We start from the raw sequence: 22,059 nt of genomic DNA on the forward strand, positions 1-22,059 counted from the left end.
AGCCCTTTTCACATAAAATTTATGTGGGTTCTTGAGCCAGTGCTGTTCAAGACTGCTGAACCAGCCTGCATTCTCAACAGTTTTGAGAAGAACCATTGTGTAATTGACAAAGGGCTCAATGCACAATGGAATTTACAGACCTGTGCAGAGCTGTTGTGGTGATATAACAGGTGGGTAAACAATAAATTTAAGGAGGTCACATGAAGACAAGATATATGAAACAAATGATATTCATTCATGTTATTTGCTCACACACAGAGGTGATGCAACACTACTGGGTGGCCATTGGACTGCATAAGTCATGTTTGTCACATGTATTAATCACTCACATTTATCACATTGCTGTAAGACAAATGAGGGAGATAGTGGAGGAGGAACCAATGAGATGCAATCATGATTTGCAGGAAGACCTAAGTACTTTTCAGTTTACACTGCAAGCCTGATTTGGGTGTTCAGAGTGAATACACTTTGGGTAGGAATTTGTATAATATTTCAAATTATGTGATTATTATGGGAGAATGGGGCAGGGCCAGAGGAAGCACCCATTATTTCTTTTTAGCAGAAAGGAGTGGGTCCGGCATTAACCTCTTCCACTCACAGCATATTTTCAGGAAAAAAACGCCTAAAAAGACATACCCATAGTAAATGTGTAATTACTACACTTTAATAAAGGTTATATGCATGTTCTTGGTGTCCTTGGACATCTAGGGACTTCAGAGAATGTGTTCCAAGTGTCAGAAGTGTTGTATCTGTCTTTAAGCCTGAGTAAATTGGAATAAACCAGACGAAAAATTGTTTTTTTTACTCTTGCCAAAATATTTTATTTTTTTGACAGAGGAAAACACTGACAGCAATGATTTCATGCACCCAGACACTTCTGATTAGCTTCATCCACTCCTTGACCACAAATTTACCAAAGTTGATAGAATTTGGGCAAACAGTGAAGCCTACATCAAGGATTTTGTAAGGATTCACCCTGGCGAGAACTCAGTTTTCCAATTGTGCCAAAGGAATTATTTTCTACCTCTGATGAAAACTGGCTCCAAATTACAATAAATTTTAATTTTAGTTGTCTCTTACTCACTATTGGATCTTTCGGCTTTTGTTCAGCGGTCTGCCTTCGTCTGTGGGGCGTTGCGTGTAAAAGACGGCGAGAGCGCATAGTTTGCGCAGGTTTTACGCTCGAAGTTTTACGTAGCTGGGATTTGTAGTTCTTGGAATGGTAGGTGTCGATCGATTCAGTAGCTTCTCCCCTTTCCAAAGACTACAAACTCAATTCAACTTTGATTCTGCTGCGGTCGCAAAATTTAAATGTCCCGATTTCGTACCAAAACAGATTAAAATCACCACAAAAAAGTAACGTTTGCGCTAAAACAGACACCCGACCCTGTTTTGTGAGCATTAGAGTCCAAACTTTGATCGAGAATTGAAAGTAAATATTGCCGTCAAATTTCGATACATTTTTACAGCGCCCAATTACGTCCAGCGTTTTTCTGCCCGGCGGCGGGCCGATCGGGCTATAAGGGTTAATAGGTACATTGTGAAATAGGGCCAGATTTTCATTAGTTGTAGACTAAAGATGCTATGAAAGCTCATAAAAAATATGCAAATTTGATGTGGGCCTAGGTTTAATTTCAGACTTTGTGCAGAATTTTTTTTTTTGGTGGTCACTTATTGACTCTATCCACAGGTGTGTATTTGTCTATTCACAGAAAAACTTAGATTTGGATGGATTTTGATGATACTGGTAGGATGATAGAATGTGATGAACAGATTTTGTAAATTATCTGGATGATATCACCTTGGCAATAATATATTAGCTCTCGAGTGCATTCTAGTTTTGACTGTAACTTGTGTCATCTCCGTAGATCCTCAGCCATTCGGCTTGCTGAAGAAAACCTCATCCTCAAGCAAAATATTACTCTGCTGAAAAAAGAGGACCTGAAAGAGGCTCAGGAAGAGTTAATGTAACAAAGCAAAAATATTTTTATTTAAATAACCATTTATGTGTATTTTTATCATAATGTAAACTGACATTTGTTTTTTTAGAAAGACATTCGATCGCTTAAAATATGACGAGCTTGCAGCTAATAAGGCAGCACAGAATTTCAACAAACAGGTGAGTTGGTAACAAAACGTTTTCTTGAAACAGTTTCTGATTTTCTATCCTTAGGAGCACGTCATGAGTTGTTGATTTATATCCTTAGATTTCAGAGCTTTGTTTGCAAAGCCAGCAACTACAGTACAAGAAGGGGATTCTAGTGGACAAAGATGGCCAGAATATTGCTAATCTGGAGAAGCTAAAGCAGCAGCTGGCAGAGTTGATAAAGGAAAATGACAGAAGGGATGTGTTCTGTGCTGAAGAGAAAAACAAGGTAAACCCTTAATGGCAAACTGATGGCCATAATGGTGCTGTGGTGGTTGTAGCGAGTTGCTTATGAATTGCTGTTTTGTGTAAGCTGGCAGCATGTGTGTCTGCTCTGGAAGGAGAGTTGACCAAAGCTCAAGAGGACACAGCACGGCTAGAGGAGAGGAATACCCAGCTGTCACTGCAGCTGTCTGGCCTCAGAGAGAAGGTGAGCATCCATCCATAGGTCCAACACTAAGAGCAAAAAGCTCAGTGAGAATGATGCAGAAAAAACATTAAGTTATTAGGTCTTTGAGGCAACTGGGAAATGTAAGAGTAGAATTGTTGGAAACTTCTCGTATGTAGGTGGTCAAGGTTGAGTCAGTGAAAAATCAGGTCAACCATAGAGTTGAGAAGCAAAACAGTGTTGAGAAGGGGACTCAGGGCCTCCAGAACCAGTTTGCCAAAGCTCATGAGGTAGGTTATCAACAAATTCCTCTCATTGAAATATTTTTTTCTTTAAGCTAGATGAAAATAAGTGAACATATTACAGTTAGTATTTACTGACTTCTCTGATCTGATGCATCATCAGGGGTTGCTCTACCCTAAAGACCTGTGACAACATTTACATGCTTCTCCTTTAAAGGCCTGATGCAATAGCCTCACTATTGTAGGTGTGTGGATTTCTTTGATATTTAATGAACAGGTGCACAAAAGCAAGTCATTTTGCATAGAAGCAAAAAGTCCTACCTTATTTATGTTGTGTTTGATTTCATGTTTCTACCTGCAACAGTGGCTATAAAATAAAGGTTTTATCATCATTGGCAATTCTGCCACGTTTTTCCAGTAAGCCTTTGGTTTTGTGTGGTTTTATGAAAAATTCCATAGGTTTTTAGAAGGCAATAAATTGATTAAAAATCTGTAGGCTTAATTCAAAGCATTTAAAATAAGATGCCAGGTAAGTGTATGAATTTTTAGATAGGCAAGTTTGCAAGATACAAAAATTAAGAATCTTTTTTTGGGGGGGGGGGGGTCATTAGGATACCATATAAAATCAATAATTTTTCCACCTACGTAAAGATGCTGGATGAAACTCTCGAGGCTTTCAGCCATAAAAGTGCATTTTAATTCAAACCTCTGTTTTGTGCAGCACAAGAGGGATTCCCTCAGACAGGAAGTTGCTGTGCAATGCAAACAGCTTCAGAAAGCCAACAATAAAGTAGGCCATATTTTAATTTTTCTGCTTGGTTAATTGGTAGTCGGGGGTAAACTTCTTTCTCAAGAAAAGGATTGCTTTATGGTTTGCATAAGGTTTTCATTTGTCTCGATCTTTTCCTTTGTCCATCACAGAACCATACTTTGGAGGTAGCCTTGCACTCCAATGGTTTCAAGAGTCAGAGCAAGCAGTTGCACAGAGATGAGACGTCTCAACTCAATGAGCAAGAGGACGATGCGCAGCCTAGAGAAAAGGTGATGGCTAAACTGGACTTGCGAGATAACACTATCCAGTCCAACTTTCTGTCTTTTCCTCCTTTTTAGAATGACAAAAAAAAACAATCATAATGGTGCTGTGCTATCTCCGTCGCTAATCTTCATGCACATTATTTTATGTGCAGACCCAACTGCTTGACACGACCATGCAGTCACTGAAGCAGCACAAACACCTGAGTCAGTCCTTGCTGGTGAGGGCCTTGGAACAGGACAATGCCTCTCTGAAGCAAGAACAGGAGGTCCAAAAGGAACTGTTCAAGGTAACAGCCACAATAAAATAACCAAATACTTCTGTTGCAGTGTCCATTCTAAGCTTTGTTGATTATTTACCCCTATCTTGTATTCTTAGTACTTTGACCATTTCTTTCAGGGCTGTGAATCTGTAGAAAGACACACAGAGATGGAGAGCCTACGACAAGAAAATAAGATGCTCAAGGTCCAAGTAGCTCAACTGTCTAGACAGCTGTTTGAGGTAGGGCCTGCTACCCACTTTTCTGTCCACCTTTGTTACTTTAAATGCAGCATTTGCCAAATCTTGCACTTGCCATTGTCTCTTACTTCTTTTCTAAACTAATGCCGCGCAATATAATGGATAACTTGGGGAGAAATCTCACGCTCATGATGCTGATGACCTCATTTTGTGCATGGCCAGCTCAACGACCTCAATACATCCTGCGGTGTCAATTCTGGAATACCTTTGACAGTTTTCAGTGATCAAATTTAAACTTCACCGTCTTTCAAAAGTGCCAAACCATACCGTATTTCACTGCACTACAGGCTATCTAAATTTGATTTCACACCTCTAATGGTGTGAAATTCACTACCTTTTATCATAAACAGATGACAGATGAAATTTATGTACGTATTCCAGTGTTTGAAAAACAAATATTGACTTGCTCCCTGCTTACTGAGGCAAGTGCAAACCAAGAGGATTTAAAATGTGTTTCATCAAATATATTTCTGAAATAAATTTCTATATTTTAACAGACACATACAGTTGTCCTCAAAAACAACAATATAAAATGAAAGAAAAAAAATATTTCTTGGGTATTTTATTAACGGAGTCCAAAAAAATGCCATGTTCAAAATTATTCATACCCTCGTCCATCGTCATTATTTAATAGTCAATGGCATAGCCTTTATTCTTTATGACTGCTTCCAGACGATTCTTGTACGTGTCCACAAGCTTCTTGCACGTCTCCTGTGGGATGTTGGCCCACTCTTCCTTGGCGAATGCCTCAAGCTGGGTCAGGTTGGTTGGTTTCCTTGCCATCACTCTGGTCTTCAAGTGATGCCACAAATTCTCAATGGGATTGAGGTCAGGACTTTGACTTGGCCATTCCAGGACATTGATGTTATTGTCCTTGAACCATTTCTTCACTACCTTGGCAGAGTGTTTAGGATCATCATCTTGTTGGTACATCCAGTTTCGGCCAAGCTGGAGTTTCACAGCAGATTCCTTGACATGTTCATCAAGTATCCTGATGTAATCCTCCTTTTTCATGGGACCTTGGACCTTGACGAGATTCACTGTGCCACTGGAAGAGAAACATCCCCATAGCATTATGCTTCCACCACCATACTTGACAGTGGGCACAGTGTTCTTTGGTCTATAGGCTTCTCCTTTCTTCCTCCAGACATATTGAGTATCCATATGGCCAAATAACTCCAGCTTTGTCTCATCAGACCACAGGATGGTTGACCAAAAGCTGGGATCTTGCTTCAGATGACCTCTACAAAGGGCCAGGCGAGCTACCAGATGTTTTTTTCCTGAGCAGCGGCTTCTTCTGAGGTTTACGTCCATGGAGACCTCCTCTGTGCAAAACTCACTCAGTGGTGACACCTTTGTCCCTGTCTGCTCAAGTGTTTGAATTAGGGCCTTGGTTGTGGTCCGTGGGTTGGTGTTGATCTCTCGGCAGATTTTCCTGGCAAGTTTGGGGGACACCTTACGCTTTCGGCCACACCCACTGAGGTTTTTGACAGTGTTGAACCTCTTGTGCTTGTTGATGATGCTCTGGATGGTTGAGACAGGGACACCATACTGCTTGGAAATGGCCTTGTAACCCTTTCCTTCACTGTGGGTACGAACACGACGCTGACGTAGGTCCTCACTGAGCTCCTTCTTCTTTGCCATTATGACCAGAAATTGACAATGACCTGAACACTTTCCCACTATTTATACTCTTCTGAAAATGTCTTTTTTCGCTTTAGCATTTGGCCAATAATGTTAAATAACAGGTTTTATTCCATTGTGACATCTTGAAAGAATTATTGGACAAAAATTACCACATTTGGCACATGTTTGTTGAAATATTGTCAGGGGTATGAATAATTTTGAACTTGCCCTTTTTTGGAACTACATCAATAAAATAACCCAGAAATATATATATATTTTTTTTAAATTTTGTATTGTTGTCATTCTTTCAATTGTTGGTCACATAAAGCTAATACACAAATTTGAAAACATGCATTTATTTCATCACTAAATGAAAAATCACAAGAATTAGCAACGGTATGAATAATTTTGAGGACGACTGTATGTGGAAGAGTTTGTGGCAAAGTGTGCCCTGCTCACTTTCAGTATCACGAGGCCAGTTCAACTTAATGTCTGTCAATGATCAGCAATAAATGATATCATCCATCAGCCCAAACTTGTGCATGACCCTGATTAAGGCCATTAATTGGCAATTGCTGCCTGACTCAAAGACAGTTTGAGAATAAAATCTAGACATGTCTTGTATTGAGAACCATGGGCATTGATCCTGCTATCGTTGTGCTGAGCACAGGGCATTTAAGATTTTACACTTTTTAAAAATCTTATTAACAAGCTCACAACGATATATCTAAACACAGACCTGTACCCAACATCCCAAAAAAGACAACTCAAACCAAATATACAGTTGTGTCCAAAATGATAGCAGTGCAGAGTCAATTTGTGAAGTCAATCATTCTGTGAAAAACCTGTTAATCAGGTGGCCCTTATGTTAGGCCAACACATGTTGTACATCTGTTTCTCTTTGGAACGACCTATTTTTCTCAGGTTTTCAGACATTGTTCAAAAGAACAATGCACTTTGATCAAAGTGTTGACTGGAGAATGGAAAATGTATAAATAAGTGCAGAAAATGATAGGCTGCTCGGCTAAAATGATGTCTAATGCTTCAAAAAGGAAAGCAAAACCAGAGCGACATGGAAGAAAATGAAAGACTACTGTTTGAATGGATTGAAGAATAGCCAGAATGGAAAAGACTCAGCCAATGATCAACTCCAGGGTGATCAAAGACAGTCTGAAGTTACTTATGAGTACTGTGACAATTAGAAGACACCTGTGTGAAGCTAATCTATCAGCAAGAAGTCCCTGCAAAGTCCCACTGAATTTAAAAAAAAAAAAAAAAGACATGAGCTGAGGAGGATAAAATTTGCTAAAGAACTCATTGACTGGCCTAAAGAGAAATGGAGAAACATTTTGTGGATCGATGATAGTAAGATTGTTCTTTTTGGGTCCAAGGGCCACAGATAGTTTAGCAGACTACCCCCACACACTGAATTCAAGCCACAATACACTCTGAATGCAGTGAAGCATGGTGGTGCAAGCATCATGATAATGCATGTTTCTCTTACAATTGTCGTTGTTGTGGTCCTTGTTGTCCTCCACTTATCTGGGTCCGATTCGCGGGGGCAGCAGCCTCAGCAAGGAAGCCCAGGCTGCCCAGCCATTTCCACCAGCTCTTCAAGGGGAATCCCATGGTGTTCCTAGGCCAGCCGAGAGATATAATCCCTCCAGTGTGTCCTGGGTTGGCCCCGAGTTCTCCTCCAAGTCGAACATGCCCAGAAGACCTGCTGAGAGAGGCGATCAGGAGGCATCCTCACCAGATGCCCGAACCACTTCAACTGACCCCTCTCAACATGGAGGAGCAGCGGCTCTACTCGGAGTCCCTCCAGAATGACCGAGCTTCTCACCCTATCTCTAAGGGAAAGCCCAGCCACCCTGCGGAGGAAACTCATTTCAGCCGATTGTTTTTGCGACCTTGTGCTTTTGGTCATTACCCAAAACTAATGACCATGGGTGAGGGTTGGAATGTAGATGGACCAATAAATCAAGAGCCTCGCCTTTTGGCTAAGCTCCCTCTTTACCACAACAGACTGGTGTAGCATCGCCCCAATTCGGCAGTCGATCTCCTGCTCCATCCTACCCTCAGTCATGAACAGGATCCTGATATACTTAAATTCCTCCACCTGAGGCAGGACCCCCCCTCCCCCCCAACCTGAAGTGGACACGCCATCCTTTTCCGGCTGAGGACCATGGCACCAGACTTGGAGGTGCTGATTCTCATCCCTGCTGCTTCACATTCGGCTACAAACTGGAGGTTGTGGCTTGGAGCTAAGAGGACCACATCATTTGCAAAAAGCAGAGACAACATCCTCCCGCTATCAATCTTGAACCCCCTCCACCACCCGGCTGCGCCTTGAAATTCTGTCCATAAAATTTATGAACAGAAACGGTGACAAAGGGCAGCCTTGGAGTCCAACCCTCACTGGGAACAAGTCAGACTTACTGCCGGCAACGCGAACCAGGCTCTCACTCCTCTGGTAGAGAGACTGAATGGCCACTTGTAAGGGGCCATCCACCTCATGCTGCTCCCGCAATACCCCCCACAGGGTATTCCTGGGAACATGGTCATAAGCCAAATCCACAAAGCACATGTGGACTGGTTGGGCAAAATCCCATGCCCCTTCCAGCACCCTAGCAGGGGTTAAGAGCTGATCCATGGTTCCAGGGAGGCTAAGGAGTGTAATCCCCCGATAGTTGGGAACACACCCTCTGGTCCCCTTTCTTAAAGATGGGGACCACCACCCCAGTCTGCCACTCCAAAGTAACCACCCCCCATGTCCACACAATGTCCATGGCGAAGCCCTTAAACATCCAGAGCCTTGAGATACCTAGGGTGGATCTCATCCAGCAGCCTCCCATCCCCACTGTAAATGGTGTGGGCAAATTGCCCCCCCCCCCCCCGAGACAATGGACGGTTTGCCAGAACCTTTTCAGAGCCGATGGATAGTCATTCTCCATGGCTTCACTGAACTCCTCCCAAGCCCAAGTTTTTGCCTCAGCCACCGCCATGGCCACACACACCACTTGGCCTGCCAATACCGGTCGGCCACCTATGGAGACCCACAGACCAGCCACGCCCTGTAGGGTGCCTCCTACAGCCTTGACGGCTCCCCTCACCTCTGATGTCTACCAGCGGGTTTGGGGACTACTCCCGCGACCAGCCCCAGCGGTCTTGCTTCCATATTTCACAACAGCTGTCTCGACAATGGTAGAGTGGAACATGGTCCATTCGGACTCAATGTCCCCACTGCCCCCGGGATGTGGTCAAAGCTCTGCCGGAGCTCGGAGTTGAAGATCATCCTGACAGGTTACATTCCAAGTCCCCAAAGTCAGCTCCCATGCCTGTGGCTCAGACAGCCAAGGCCCCCGCCTTGGTCTGCTACCCAAATCACACTGCAACGTAACTTTCCGATTCCTCCTGCGGGTTGTAGCTCCACGGGGGGACGAGTCCAACCTTTTTGGGCTGGGCCCAGCTGGAACCCATGGGCTAAGGCCCGACCACCAGGTGCTCACCCACAGGCTCCCACCTTGGGCCTGGCTTTAGGGCGGGGCCCCAGTAACCCTCCAGGCTGGGTACACAGACTCCTTGTTCTTCTTCTCATGAAGGGTCTTTTGAACCTTTCTTTGTCTGGCCCTTCACCAAGGACCAGTCTGGCTTGGGTGACCCTAGCAAGGGCAAAATGCCCCCGACAGCATAGATCCTAGGGTCCTTAATGCACGCAAACTCCTCCGCCACGATAAGGTGATGGTTCCAGGAGTCTTACAGTGTTGTCAGGCCTATTTATCACATACCAGGGGTCATGGATCAGTTTGCATATATCAAAATACTTGAAGAGGTCATGTTGCCTTATGAAGGAAGAGGAAATGCCCTTGAAATGGGTGTTTTTCAGTAAGACAATGACCCCAAACACACCAGTAAGCAAGCAGCATCTTGGTTCCAGACCAACAAAAATAAATTTATGGAGTTGCCAGCCTCATCCCCACACTTAAATCTGTTAAAATGTTTGTGGGGTGAAATCAAAAATGCTGTTTCTGAGGCAAAACCAAGAAATTTAGAGGATTTGTGGAATGTTGACAAATTATCCTAGGCTGGAATACCTGTTCACAGGTGCCAAAAGTTGATTGAGTCCATGCAACACAGATGTGAAGCACTTCTCAGAAACGGTGGTTTTAAAACTAAATATTAGTGTAGTGATTCATGGGAATGCTAAATCCCTAAAAAAAAAAAAAAAAAAATTCTGTTTATACAATATTATACAATAAATATTTGACTTTGTCAAGAAAAAGGACACCATTTTTTGAACTTCCTAATATTCATTTTCCTTCATTTTCTGTAAAGTAATTTAAAAAAATTGATACATTTTTCTTCATGTCTTGATTTAGAATGTAATGTGCAGTGTTCTCATTACATGGCAAAAAAACTATTATAAGGATTTTAGGCTTCACTTGTTTTTAAACACACTGCTATTATTTTGAACACAACTGTAGATGAGAGGGGGAATGATGGAGATGAGGTGAAATGTGTTTCTTGAATATTTGAAACTCAATGTAATTTGATAAATAGTATGTAATATTACCTCATAATATACGCTATTATGATTGATGCACAATTCTGTTCTAAGTCTTACTCTTGTGTTCCTACTTTCAGTCATTTGACATTCATTTTGCTGGACTACTACCTCTATCACTACAAAAGATGCCAAGAGGACAACATTATGCTGAAGATCCAGAACACCTGCAGGTCTGTTACAACCAAAACCAGATACAAGCTTTGAGATTATCTGGAGCTAAAAAATGCGAAGACACTGTTTTATTACCTTGTCACTGCATGGTTTGGTATTTCATCAATTTTGTTGCATTCTTTTCTCTCATGGTTTTCATTGTCTTTTCTCAATTGAAGTAATTTTATGTCAGGAATTAATTAATAATAGCTAGAAGAAGGGTGCAATGAGCTAATGTATTGGAATATATAGTGGTGGTCAAATGTAAATATATTTGTCACTGTGGGTGTTTCCAGACAAGTTACTCAATTTGGGTGCTTGTAGATTTATTTCTGTTTGCTAAGTGTTGTCTTCATGTTTTTATGCTAAAATTGATGAAATTGTGTTTTTAATTACAAGCAAAGATGAGCACTACTTCAGCAGAGTTCAGGGATATGAAAATCATATTAATTCATCCCAAATCTGTGAGCTGAGTGACATTTAGTTTTGAATTTTTTTTTTAAATGGAAAAAAAAATAGGGTGTTCACTGTTAGTTGAATGTTGTTGAATACAAGCTGCTGTTTGGTGGCGAGTAGTGGCTAGCTTACCAGAAGTAGTGGAGTGATATGTCTGACTAGCTCTGATGCACTCTTGTGTGGAGAGAATTATAGCAGGAAAACAGAAGAGAAAAAGAGAAGAGATATACCCTGATGCATTTCATAACCCCATTGGGCTTCTTCAGGATATGGAAAAACTGCATCTGTGTGCTGCGGCTAATTAGAGTGAGTGCTTTCTGTTGTCATAACATGACACTACCAGTCACATTTAGTCATGAAAGTTTTGTAAGTGTAAAAAAAAAATTGGAAAATTATGAAGAGTGGGAGTAACAAGAAAGGTTTCAAATTGATTTCTTCATTTAGGCCAGAGAAAGCAATGGCATCTAATTGGGAGGTTGTTTTTTTTTGAGGCCGCCACCCCATTTGGTGGTTGACTCGACATGTTCAGTATCCTCTGGCTTTAGGAGTGCTTCAATGCTGGAGTAGTGCTTATTGAAGTTTTGCCATGAGATATTCCATGCTACTTTTTTTTTTTGGTGGTGTGTTTATGTTCACTATACAGTCTTTCATTTTTGTTTTGTTTTGTCCATCCAACCCAAAACACCCACAGGGACATATAGGGCAAAAACACCATGAGTAGTATTACATTGATGAAATCCTTCTGTCAGTAGTTGTGATTTGTTTGAAGCCTGTGAATTTTGAGGTGCACCACTGTAGTTACACTTGCTGCATTTGTAAATTTCAACATTTCTTCTCACCTACAATTTACAGGATTGACATTTTGTTCAATTTCAATTGACTACCCTGTTTCTTTCAGCCATTTATCCAATAATGTAACAGTAGTTTATGAGTTGATCATGAAAGTGAATTATTAAGTCCCACCAAAATGTTAGTTATATTAGATGACTTTATTAAGAACAACCGCACTATAAAAACAGCTGGCAAAGGGACATACAATTATAGTATTAGACAAAAAAAAAAAGTATGGCAGAGACACAAAAGAAGCTCAGCAACAGCTCTTTGAAAAAAGCAACTCACAGGAAGCTCTCTTACAACCAAACCCAAACTCCCCAGGGAGACCCATCTCCCATTACATCTCACCCAAGATCTCTCAACCAACCAGCTTCACAATATATTAAGTATTTCATGAAATCCCTCAGTCCATCACCTTGTATTTTTAAATACTACTATGAAATAAATATAACTAATTGATTACAAACAACTAAAAGGCACAGCAGTGCGAGTAGAATTTGCTCAAATTACACTAATTTGTATTTTAACTTGGGAAGAAGAGCCTAGTATGAATGAAATACATGTGTGCAAAATACCATCAGGTAGTGATGTGTGTGTGTGTGTGTGTGTGTGTGTGTGTGTGTGTGTGTGTGTGTGTGTGTGCAGTGGCGCAAGAAAGTATTTGGCAGCCACCGATTCTTGTTGTCAAACTGTGAATAACAGAATTTTAAGTAGAAGTGTACCAATGATGAACATTACAGACCTCTCTCATCTTACATCTCTCAATATAACCGCAAGTTAATTAAGATACAGTTCACTGTAGTTGAATGATTAATTGTATGTGTGTATTTCCATTTTTTATCATTTCATATGTAGCATAACTAAATGAAGCTAGGCGGAAACCCCTTTTAGATCTCTTCTTAATAAAATGATTGTGTGTACTTTACATTGATATTCTATACTGCATTTCAATACACGATGAATAAGTAGTTTTATTTTAGTGTCTGCAGTAACATGACCCAATCCTAATGGGAGTATTCAGACACATAGAAAGGTTTTATTTATGTAATAATGAAAACGTTATGTTAAAGTTTTAAATTCTAGTGTAATGGCTGACCAATCTTGTATAGAACTGTAGGATTGGAGCTCTGGTGAAGTATACCTGCCTTTTTTTTCCAGGGAGCAATGCCGGAGCAGCGGGCCACTCATGCAGACAGTTACCGGCGGATTGGTGGATTTTAACACCAGTGTCTTTCCCTGCTCTGCGCTTGTGCCTCTTTGTTTTCTTCAAGACTTCTCTGCTCTGTCTTTTCCTCTGTCATCTAAATAGCTAGCCTTTCTGCTTTCTCATAGGAGTTTGTGGACAAATTTGACGCCTGATTCATAAGGCAACTGTTTATACCTGTACTATACTACTGCTAGGTGGCAGGATAACATATAGAATAGCTCCTGATTGTTTTGCTGTCAGGGTTCTGATAGACATTGACTTGAAATTGTCAGATGTCATATCCAATTTAACATCTGTATATTCTACAAAGTTGTATTTATTTCCTGGCAAAGTTTTGCACTTTTATAATTGTCAGAGACAGAGTAAGTCCTCTGAGGCTTAATCTTTTGTGATAGTGATTGTTCAGGAGTGTTGCATTGAGGCGAGTTTGGTGCTGAACAACCTTCGGAAATTTTGCAAGCAATCACACACTTTTAACTGTGTTCAATCAGGGTTTCAAGGGATATTGAATGATATTTTGACTGTTTGTCTTTTGATGTTTAGGTGTATTTCTTATTTGACACTGTGTGAATTTGGATGTTTCTTCAATCTACCCATTGTTGTTGTCCTCTTGGCCATTGTGTCTTTTTTGGTTTCATTTGTCCTCATCAAGGCCTGCTGAAACTGCACATAACTGTTAATGTAATATTCATCATTAGGGAAATCAAATGGTTGAGGTCAAATCATTTTTTTAGTGTGTCAGTAGTACAATGTGTCATCTGTCATTGTCATATATGTGATTGTTTTTTGTTTGTCAGGGAGATTCATTTAATATATTGATTTTGATTTTTTTCTGTTTATTTATTCTGAATAGACTCACGTTAGGGTTTGTTTTATTTATGTATTTAATTTATTTGTATTGGTATCTGGAATCCTTTTATACCTACTTACTTTAATTACTGTCTAGGATGTTGTCCTCCCTTTTTAGACATGTACCATAAGTACTTTAATGCAGAAATCACAATGAATAAAGCATCTAGCTTGAGACATTCTGGTCTGTTTGATTATATGCCCAGACAACAGGGTGGAAAAAGTTGCAATAACACTTGCATTTTCATTGATATCCTTCATTGTCTTCTCACCAGGATGATCAGGAAAGGAAGATGAAGAATATGGAGGAACGTATGAAAGAAATTGAATTGTCACTGCACAATGTCAAAATGCTGCTCAAAGAGAAGGTGGCTCAGCTAAATAACCAGGTAAAGTTGAAAGAAACTCATATCTATCTATTAAAATTCAGAATTGTCTCTATGAAACTGAACTTGTGTCTTCAGAACTCATACAATGGAATGGAGACTTAGGAGTTGAGATTTTGTAGTTTTGATTTAGTGTTTTCTTTGAGATATAGCCTTTTAAACTTGACTGGTGCTTAACTTTGTTGACTGATTTTAAATGAAGATAAATATCAGCCATAATTGATAAGAAAAATAAGTTAAATGTACAGTATAAATTACATAACCATTTAGTTTTAATGACTAGAATGTAAAAAAAAAAAAAATCACGATCTTGCATTATCAGAAAAGTTTCCAACAAAATTCAACAAAAGCTGTAATTCAAGGTATGACTCTTTTAATACATTAATGCAGTGCCTGTATGCTGCTTGCAAGTGATTCTGAGCCAGCCTCTGGAAAAATCAAACTGAACCTTGTCTAAAATAGTTGCTTGCTTTGACATAATCATCCCAGCAGTGTTGTAGTCTGTGATGATTGTATGTAAATACGGTGCATACGATGCATTCTCAATTTGAAGTAAAATGTGAGTTCTGATTTAAACATAAGGGTTAAGAAGGTGCTTTGATTGTTTGTTAGCAATCTTTTTTGTCATTACAGCTCCACCTCGAAATCTATGCAGAGAATCTTTTACTGTAATAGTGTAAACCTGGCCAATATTAACCTTACAACTTTTTGAGGCATCTAGTAAGCTACATCAAATTAGAATAAGAATAGGAAAGTTCAGAGTAGTTATCAGTGATTTTTTTTTCTTTTTTCCCCCAAGCTGCGCAAGAATGGCAAAGCAGATGTGTTGATCCAAGACCTTTATGTGGAGAATGCCATGCTGATGAAGATGCTGGAGAAAACCAAGCAGAGGTACAAGATGGTGGAGAAGAAAAAATACCTACTGGAGGAGAAGATCTCTAGCCTTAACAAGATAGTACATGACTTAAACCCTTTGTCTCTTTTACCACTATCTTACCACTGTAAGTTCTCCTAATGCAAAAAGTTGGACAGGATATAATGTAAGTGTCCAAAGTCCACAACCACCTTCACTGCATAATCTGCCTCTTGGCTTTGATATGTAGTTTTTCCCCTTTGCCCTGGTGCATCTCATCCAACCAAAACTAGGTGTTGGCATGTGGTTTTCACCTATGTTTTACTTTATCACACACAGTACTTTTATTTGTTCATGCTTTTCCTAAGCAATAACAAATTTGTGCTTGGCCTATGAACTACTTTTAACCAGAACAATGTACTCTTCTTTCCAAAGGAAAGCATTAAATGCACTTTTCACCTTTTGTGATGGAGGTAATTGTCAGATAATGTGTGTCAACAGTAATGTACACAAACGACAAGGTTGATGTCGTGAAAAATACTTGGGGTACATGGCATCGACAAAAGGACAACCAAGAAAGTTTTGGGACGATATAACAGCAATTTTTTTTACTTATTTATTTTTTAAAACATTGGCATTCATGGGGTTGCACTCTCTACAGAGTCCATCATTATATAAATCTGTGTTGTCAAAGAGATTGTTCTTATTATAGAAAAAAGAATATGACAGATTAACACAAAGGCTAAAGTAATGTAATAAAGTGATTCCTGTCACAATCACTATAAATGTAAAGTGGCAATAGTTGGTATTTGTACATTTGAATATGACTGTTGCAGAAAACTGCATTTTGCCATCATGAGGATCCAAATGAAGGATTTCTCTTGGTAATGGTGAACAGCACTAAAGCTGAAAACAGATTATGTTAAAAGTGCAAATTATAAAAGAATCCATGAATCTGCTTTGATTGATGACTGGTTTTTTTCACTGCCATTTTGAGATAACTCTGCTTTGCTGTGATTATTGGTATAGAAACGGCCATGGATATGTATGAGCAAAATCTTTGGCTCAGTGAGAAATATTCAGTGCAAGTACTTCACTATTGCACTATTACAACACCTTTAAGGATCAATAAAGTTTCCTCCCCTACATTTCCAGTCAAAGCTGTAGGCAGTCCCCATTGAGCCTGGATTTGCTCAACGTCCCTACCTGTAAAATGGAAGGTTTTCTTGCAGCTGCAGCTGAATGTGCTTGTTCACGGAGAATTGCTGGGCGTAAATTCATTGAAGGAGTATGGTTTTACACCCGCTCTACTTGTAACGTCATGAGATAACTGTTGTTGTGATTTGGCACGATACAAATAAAACTTGACATTTAATCACCTTGTATCAGATTTTACATAAAATAACACCCATTAGAAATCCTTTAAAAATCTACTGTTCTGCCATTATCATCTTTAACATTAAAAATACAGCATAGGAAGGGCAACTTTGATAATAAGCAAATACGAAGACTTACTCGGGACATTCTACATTTTTTTTTGCACATTTGTTTTGTTTACATATTCGCCTTTGTTTAATTTTTGCTACCTACTCTACTTAAAAATTTGCTGCCTGTCGCACAAAAGCTTTGTAAAGTATTGTCATTTAAAATGTTATGAAAACTGTGCTGGCGGCTACTATTCCTTAAATTATGAGACTCCTTTGCGGAACAACCAGATGGGCAGGACAATCCTCCCCTCCTCGGCGCCGAGCAACCATCGGTGGGAGTGACGTGCTGCTCAGACCGGACTGGACGCTGCTGCTAAAACGCATCCGGTAGCCAAAGCTAGCAGGCTAAGTCACTGCTAACCCATCCAAAGATAAAATGTTTGTTCTCTGCGCTTTGCCAACTGAACGGGGCGGATGTAAAGTCGAGGGATTTTGCCATGACCTTCCAGCGCCACGTTGTTGATGTTCCCCCAAACTTGAGTTATGCTCTCGAGAAAGAAAAGTAAAAACGAAGCGTCGAAACCAGCCGAGGTACACGGGAAATATGTGAAGAAGGAAACGTCGCCGCTCCTTAGAAGTAAGCGCAACATGTAGTTAGCCAGCTAGCTAAAGGGAGCCACGGTCAGCCTGCTAACGAGCGTTATCTTTACTAGAAAAACCCAGCTGGCGGTAGCTACAACTAGCAAGCATCCAGGAGTGAATGTGTGGAAATAGTTTTTCACACTTCTGTGTGTGTCAATGGCTGAACCACCTGTTTAATTGCAGTTTTTTGAACCGTAAACATGTTAATACTCTGGTGGAGCAAAGCTATATAAATGTTATAAGTTAATAGATAAGAGTATGTCAACCACTGATTGCTCGTATGTATGCTAAACTAAAGGTAACCATTCTTAATAGCGTAACAGTTAGTGTTACGTAACTTTTAATAGCAGCAGTACTGTTCAGTAAAGTTGTTAACTTACTGATAAGTCAGATATGCTGCCAAAGACAGTACGACTGTGAATTTTCTAAGTTAACCTCGGACCTCAGTGTTTTCACCTGTTACGAAATTGTCTTGATAAAGAGACGGTTAGCAAGAATACCAATTTTTGTTCTTCGAAAGGATGGAAAATATGCTTTGAGACTTAGTGTCACTGAATGCAATGAAAGTGTTAAGTGTAAAATACATTAGCATTAGCTTTCGGTTTACCTACTTAGACCGCCGCATTCATTTTATTGATTGATTTATTGAAATAGTGTTTAAATATTTTGGGATATATTGAAGCTGATAGTTAATTTATAGGTATGGAATGCCTGGCAATTACATGATAACTATAAATTAGATTTAATTATTTAATTCAGCAATTTGATAATAAGTGGACTAGATTGTCTGCAGTGGCTTTACGTGAAATAAAATTCCTAGGAAAGGAAGTTAATTCTTAGTGTGAGCTGGCTGATACAAGATAAAGTAGTAAGTTTAGGAGTGGCAACTGCTACAGTTGCATTGTGTGGTAATGTGCACTAAATGCTGCTTCAGTACCAGAAGCAAAACTTGAAGAATATTACTAAAAAGGACTACATTCTTTAGGCTTCTCAGAAGACAGAAAAAGAGAACATGGGAAGAAACTAGGAAGTATATGCAAAAATCTTTGTGTATGAAATATAGTCATTTATTTCAATTGATAATGGCCAAATGGCTTGAAGAATGCCTCTGCAGCTTTTTATGTCTTTTTTGTGACAAATTATGCAGGGATTCATAAGTGAAAATAAATTGCTTTTTGCCTGGAACCATGGTCAGCCCTTATATTCCTTTTTTTTTTTGCTCTAAAAATTCTACTACATTTTCTCTGGAAGATTTTCTCTTAAAAAGCATCCATTTAGATTTCACTAAGTGTACAGCTACCCTGGAATACAAAGAAAAATACCAATGACAGCTGGAGTTGTCTTGTTCACTTGTTTGCAGATCTTATGCCCTCATTCATTCGCCATGGACCCACTATTCCCAGACGCACCGAGGTTTCTCTGCCAGACATGGGGCCTTGTGCCTACCCTGTGGCCCCTAGCCGGGAGCATGTGGTTTCCCGCAATAAGAGCTTCCTTCGCAATCCTGTACACAGGCCTCCTCATGAGGTGGCCCGCAGAGAGAGCCACCGCCTGTCAGCCCCTCCATACCTACCACGCAGTCTGGGAGACTTGCCCAATGAGTATGGGGGCTCTTCGCAGTCCTTCCTCACAGATGTGAGCCCCATGTCAGAGAATGGAGAGACTGCCCGCTATTATTACCCCTCTGAACCTTACTATGACAACCAGCAGCAGCACCAGCCCAGGAGGGTGCCAGACCGCTTTCCCGAGGACTATAGATACTATGAACACAATGAACACAACTTCCAAAGACATCCACGACAACACACTCCCCCCGCTCCAAGTAGACCCCCTTCAGGTAAACACAGAAAATTTCTACTTCTCATATTTTAGACATCTTTCCTGATTAAAATATTAAACTAGAGGCTGGGAAAATCAAACAGAAAAAGTACAAAATATATTTTCAGACATGACTTTGAAAAGTTCATGACAGGCCATCATAGGGCATTTTCACATCTGTATGTCTGGCCCAAGGTTCATAGTTCTGTTGCGTAGTTTACCTTTCAGGTTAATTTTGCTGAGACATTATAAAGTTTGTCTCCTCGTCTACCCAGAAATGCCTTGTTTTCACCAAAGTTTTGCCTGCCTTGATGATACCCTCTTTGACTGTTCCATGCTCAACTTCTGGCTTGAATACGGCAGAGGGCCCCACTGAACATACGCAGAACACCAGGTCAGTTTGGGGACGATTGAAGCATATACAGGCTAAAGTATATATGGCAAATTCCAACCATATTATTAAGGTATGTTAGTCCAACTTTGAAAAGTACAATTTCAGTCAGACTGATATAATTATTGATTAGTTTGTAGACAGGGGTGTATGTCACATCACCTTGCAGGTCCTTTTCCATTTCATTTAGACAAATGAACCAATGAGCTGTATCTATCCCAATTCCTTTGGTGTGCTACAGCCGCTTATTTTGACTACTTCGTTGGTTAATGGCTGGTGGTTTAGGCCAAACGGAAAAGTCTGAACGTCCATACCAGAAAAGGTGAGTTTAAAAAAACCTGATGGTCTCCCATAGGAATAAAAGTCTGTCATTATTGGGGATTAATTAAATCACAACATTAGCCATGTTCACTTGTATCTTGTAGGTACATTTTGGAGAAAACTTGGTAAACTCCAAAGACCATGGCTGTTAAAATAATGAATCTTTAGGGAACTGTCACTTGTTGCAAAGTAATAAAGATGATTTTTACCACACATACCACACTCTGAATGTAATGAAGCCATGGGACAAAATGATTTCTATCCCTCCCTTTTTAAATTAAATCCTTGTGCTCAACCTAAATTTGGGTGGCAGTCCCTGTTTTACAATTACCAAAGTTGGTTTTGTTAAAAAAAAAAAATTATATGAGAAGAAAATGAATCTTGGATATGCAGACATAATACATAAAAAACACTTTAATCTGGAGATTAATTGATTATTGTCCATAAATCGAATTGGATGATATTCAACTTGTTGGCTGCCATCAGCCTTTCTGCAAATAAAACAACATTCACTGGTGGGAGTGACTGATATTCATCTGTTGACGTGAAAGAAAGTTATGCTACAGGTGGTTAATTGAATTTGTATAAGATTCAATTTGCTCATTCAGAAAAAGTGTGATGAGGGACGAGAAGACCTTGAAGAAGTTTTTTGTTTTCTTTTTTTTTAATAATGAAGTGCTGTTTGTTTCCCTGACACAAAGGGGAAGAAATAAGTAACCAAAAAAATCAAACTAAACAAACATTGGCAATCTGTCTTGTGGGAATTTTTTTTACCCCTAGACAAACACAATTGATCCAAAATTATTAAGCGTATATACACTGCAATTTCTGTATTGATATTTGTTTCACTGATTTGGCACAAAATTAAACATTTTTTGGCCCCCTTATAATTGATTAAATGATTAGAAACCCTTCCAAAGCAAATTTGACATTTGGAGATTTCCCAGCAGCCTTCGGGCTTTAGGCAGGGTTCACCCTGGACAGGTCGCCAATCAATCGCAGGGCCAACACACATAGACAGACAACCATTCACACTCACAGCCACACCTACAGTCAATTTAGAGTATCAATCAGCCTCGTCCCCTCTTGACGTCTTTGGACTGTGGGAGGAAGCTGGAGTACCGGAGAGAACCGACGCAGGGACAGGGAAAACATGCAAACTCCACACAGAAAGACCTTGTGCCCGTGCCGGAACCTTCTTTCTGTGAGGTGACAGTGCTAACCACTGTGCCGCCCCACTGTCATTATGTTTCCACTTTGTTTGTGTTGTAAAGATCGAATCATCCCATTGTAAATGTAGCAGACTATTCTTGAGTGCATCTAGTTGAATTCCTGTGATGAAATGAACTTGAGGTCTGCAGTGATAAATGGGTCACTGACACTTTACTTAAGAAAACAGTAGAGATGATGATGATGATGATGACATGGTGGAGGAGGAGAAAGATTGAATCTTTGGAGCACCCCACATTCTATCCCCTCACTCACCCGTTGACGAAGAGTTCCAGCATTTCTGGTGGCACTTTCTTGCAAAATGTTATCAGATTTAAGCCACCATTTCCTAAGACCCCCTTCTCCAAATATTCTCAATCATTTTCAGCCCTTTCTGGGCTCAGTCATGGTAGCTCTAACTTTCTTCCACACAGTGTGGCATTTTCTCTGATATTATCACCAATAAACATGCAGGATCTGTTGGATTAAGCTGCTCTGCTGTCTGCTCTCCCAGTGCGTTGTGGAGTTTTGTGGTTTGATCCCCAGGTGGAAATCAGGAAATCGGGACAATTGTCATCCTCTGTCCCAGCAGGCCCGGAGTTGTGGGGATTAAGCAATCCCATCCACATTCACTGCAATAGTTCAAACTGCCTCAGTCATACTTTAAGCAGTGATTCATTGCATTCCTCTCTTATTCTGCGGGATGTAAACTAAACATTAAACTAAATGTAAAGTGGGCGGCATGGCTCAGGGGTGGAGTGGCCGTCTAGCAACCAAAGGGTCGCTGGTTCGATCCTCGACCCCGGTGACCATGTCAAAGTGTCCTTGAGCAAGATACTGAACCCATAATTGCTCCTGATGAGTAGGTTGGCGCCTTGCATGGTAGCCTCCACCATCAGTGTGTGAATGTGTGTGTGAACGGGTGAATGAGATGACACTGTAAAGCGCTTTGAGTACCGCTAAGGTAGAAAAGCGCTATATAAAATTGAGTCCAT

At 40.2% G+C, this 22,059-nt stretch overlaps 2 protein-coding genes across 13 annotated transcripts in view; both read left to right on the top strand.

Moving 5' to 3' along the window:
• The window catches only part of nin (ninein (GSK3B interacting protein)), a 64,003-nt gene extending 47,369 nt beyond the window's left edge, over positions 1–16,634 (top strand). For 8 of the 12 annotated variants that reach the window (XM_086181665.1, XM_086181671.1, XM_086181666.1 and 5 more), the window contains 11 exons: positions 1,869–1,967; positions 2,050–2,119; positions 2,208–2,375; positions 2,460–2,576; positions 3,498–3,566; positions 3,698–3,817; positions 3,964–4,098; positions 4,209–4,310; positions 10,599–10,691; positions 14,293–14,406; positions 15,203–16,634. In XM_086181665.1, coding sequence (XP_086037791.1) covers positions 1,869–1,967; positions 2,050–2,119; positions 2,208–2,375; positions 2,460–2,576; positions 3,498–3,566; positions 3,698–3,817; positions 3,964–4,098; positions 4,209–4,310; positions 10,599–10,691; positions 14,293–14,406; positions 15,203–15,418 — 1,303 coding nt within the window. In that variant the 3' untranslated portion in view covers positions 15,419–16,634. The other 4 variants (XM_086181676.1, XM_086181674.1, XM_086181668.1 and 1 more) reach the window with 4 other exon arrangements.
• A 346-nt stretch (positions 16,635–16,980) lies between these two features.
• The window catches only part of sav1 (salvador family WW domain containing protein 1), an 11,704-nt gene continuing 6,625 nt past the window's right edge, over positions 16,981–22,059 (top strand). The window contains exons 1-2 of the mRNA XM_086181679.1: positions 16,981–17,320; positions 18,686–19,162. Of these exons, the coding sequence (XP_086037805.1) occupies positions 17,227–17,320; positions 18,686–19,162 (571 nt within the window). The 5' untranslated portion in view covers positions 16,981–17,226. The remainder of the gene's footprint in view (positions 17,321–18,685; positions 19,163–22,059) is intronic.

The sequence above is a fragment of the Aulostomus chinensis genome, chromosome 17, assembly GCF_037954235.1.
Source record: "Aulostomus chinensis isolate RoL2024-O1b breed Wild chromosome 17, RoL_Achi_v1.0, whole genome shotgun sequence".
Taxonomy (NCBI): Eukaryota; Metazoa; Chordata; class Actinopteri; order Syngnathiformes; family Aulostomidae; genus Aulostomus; species Aulostomus chinensis.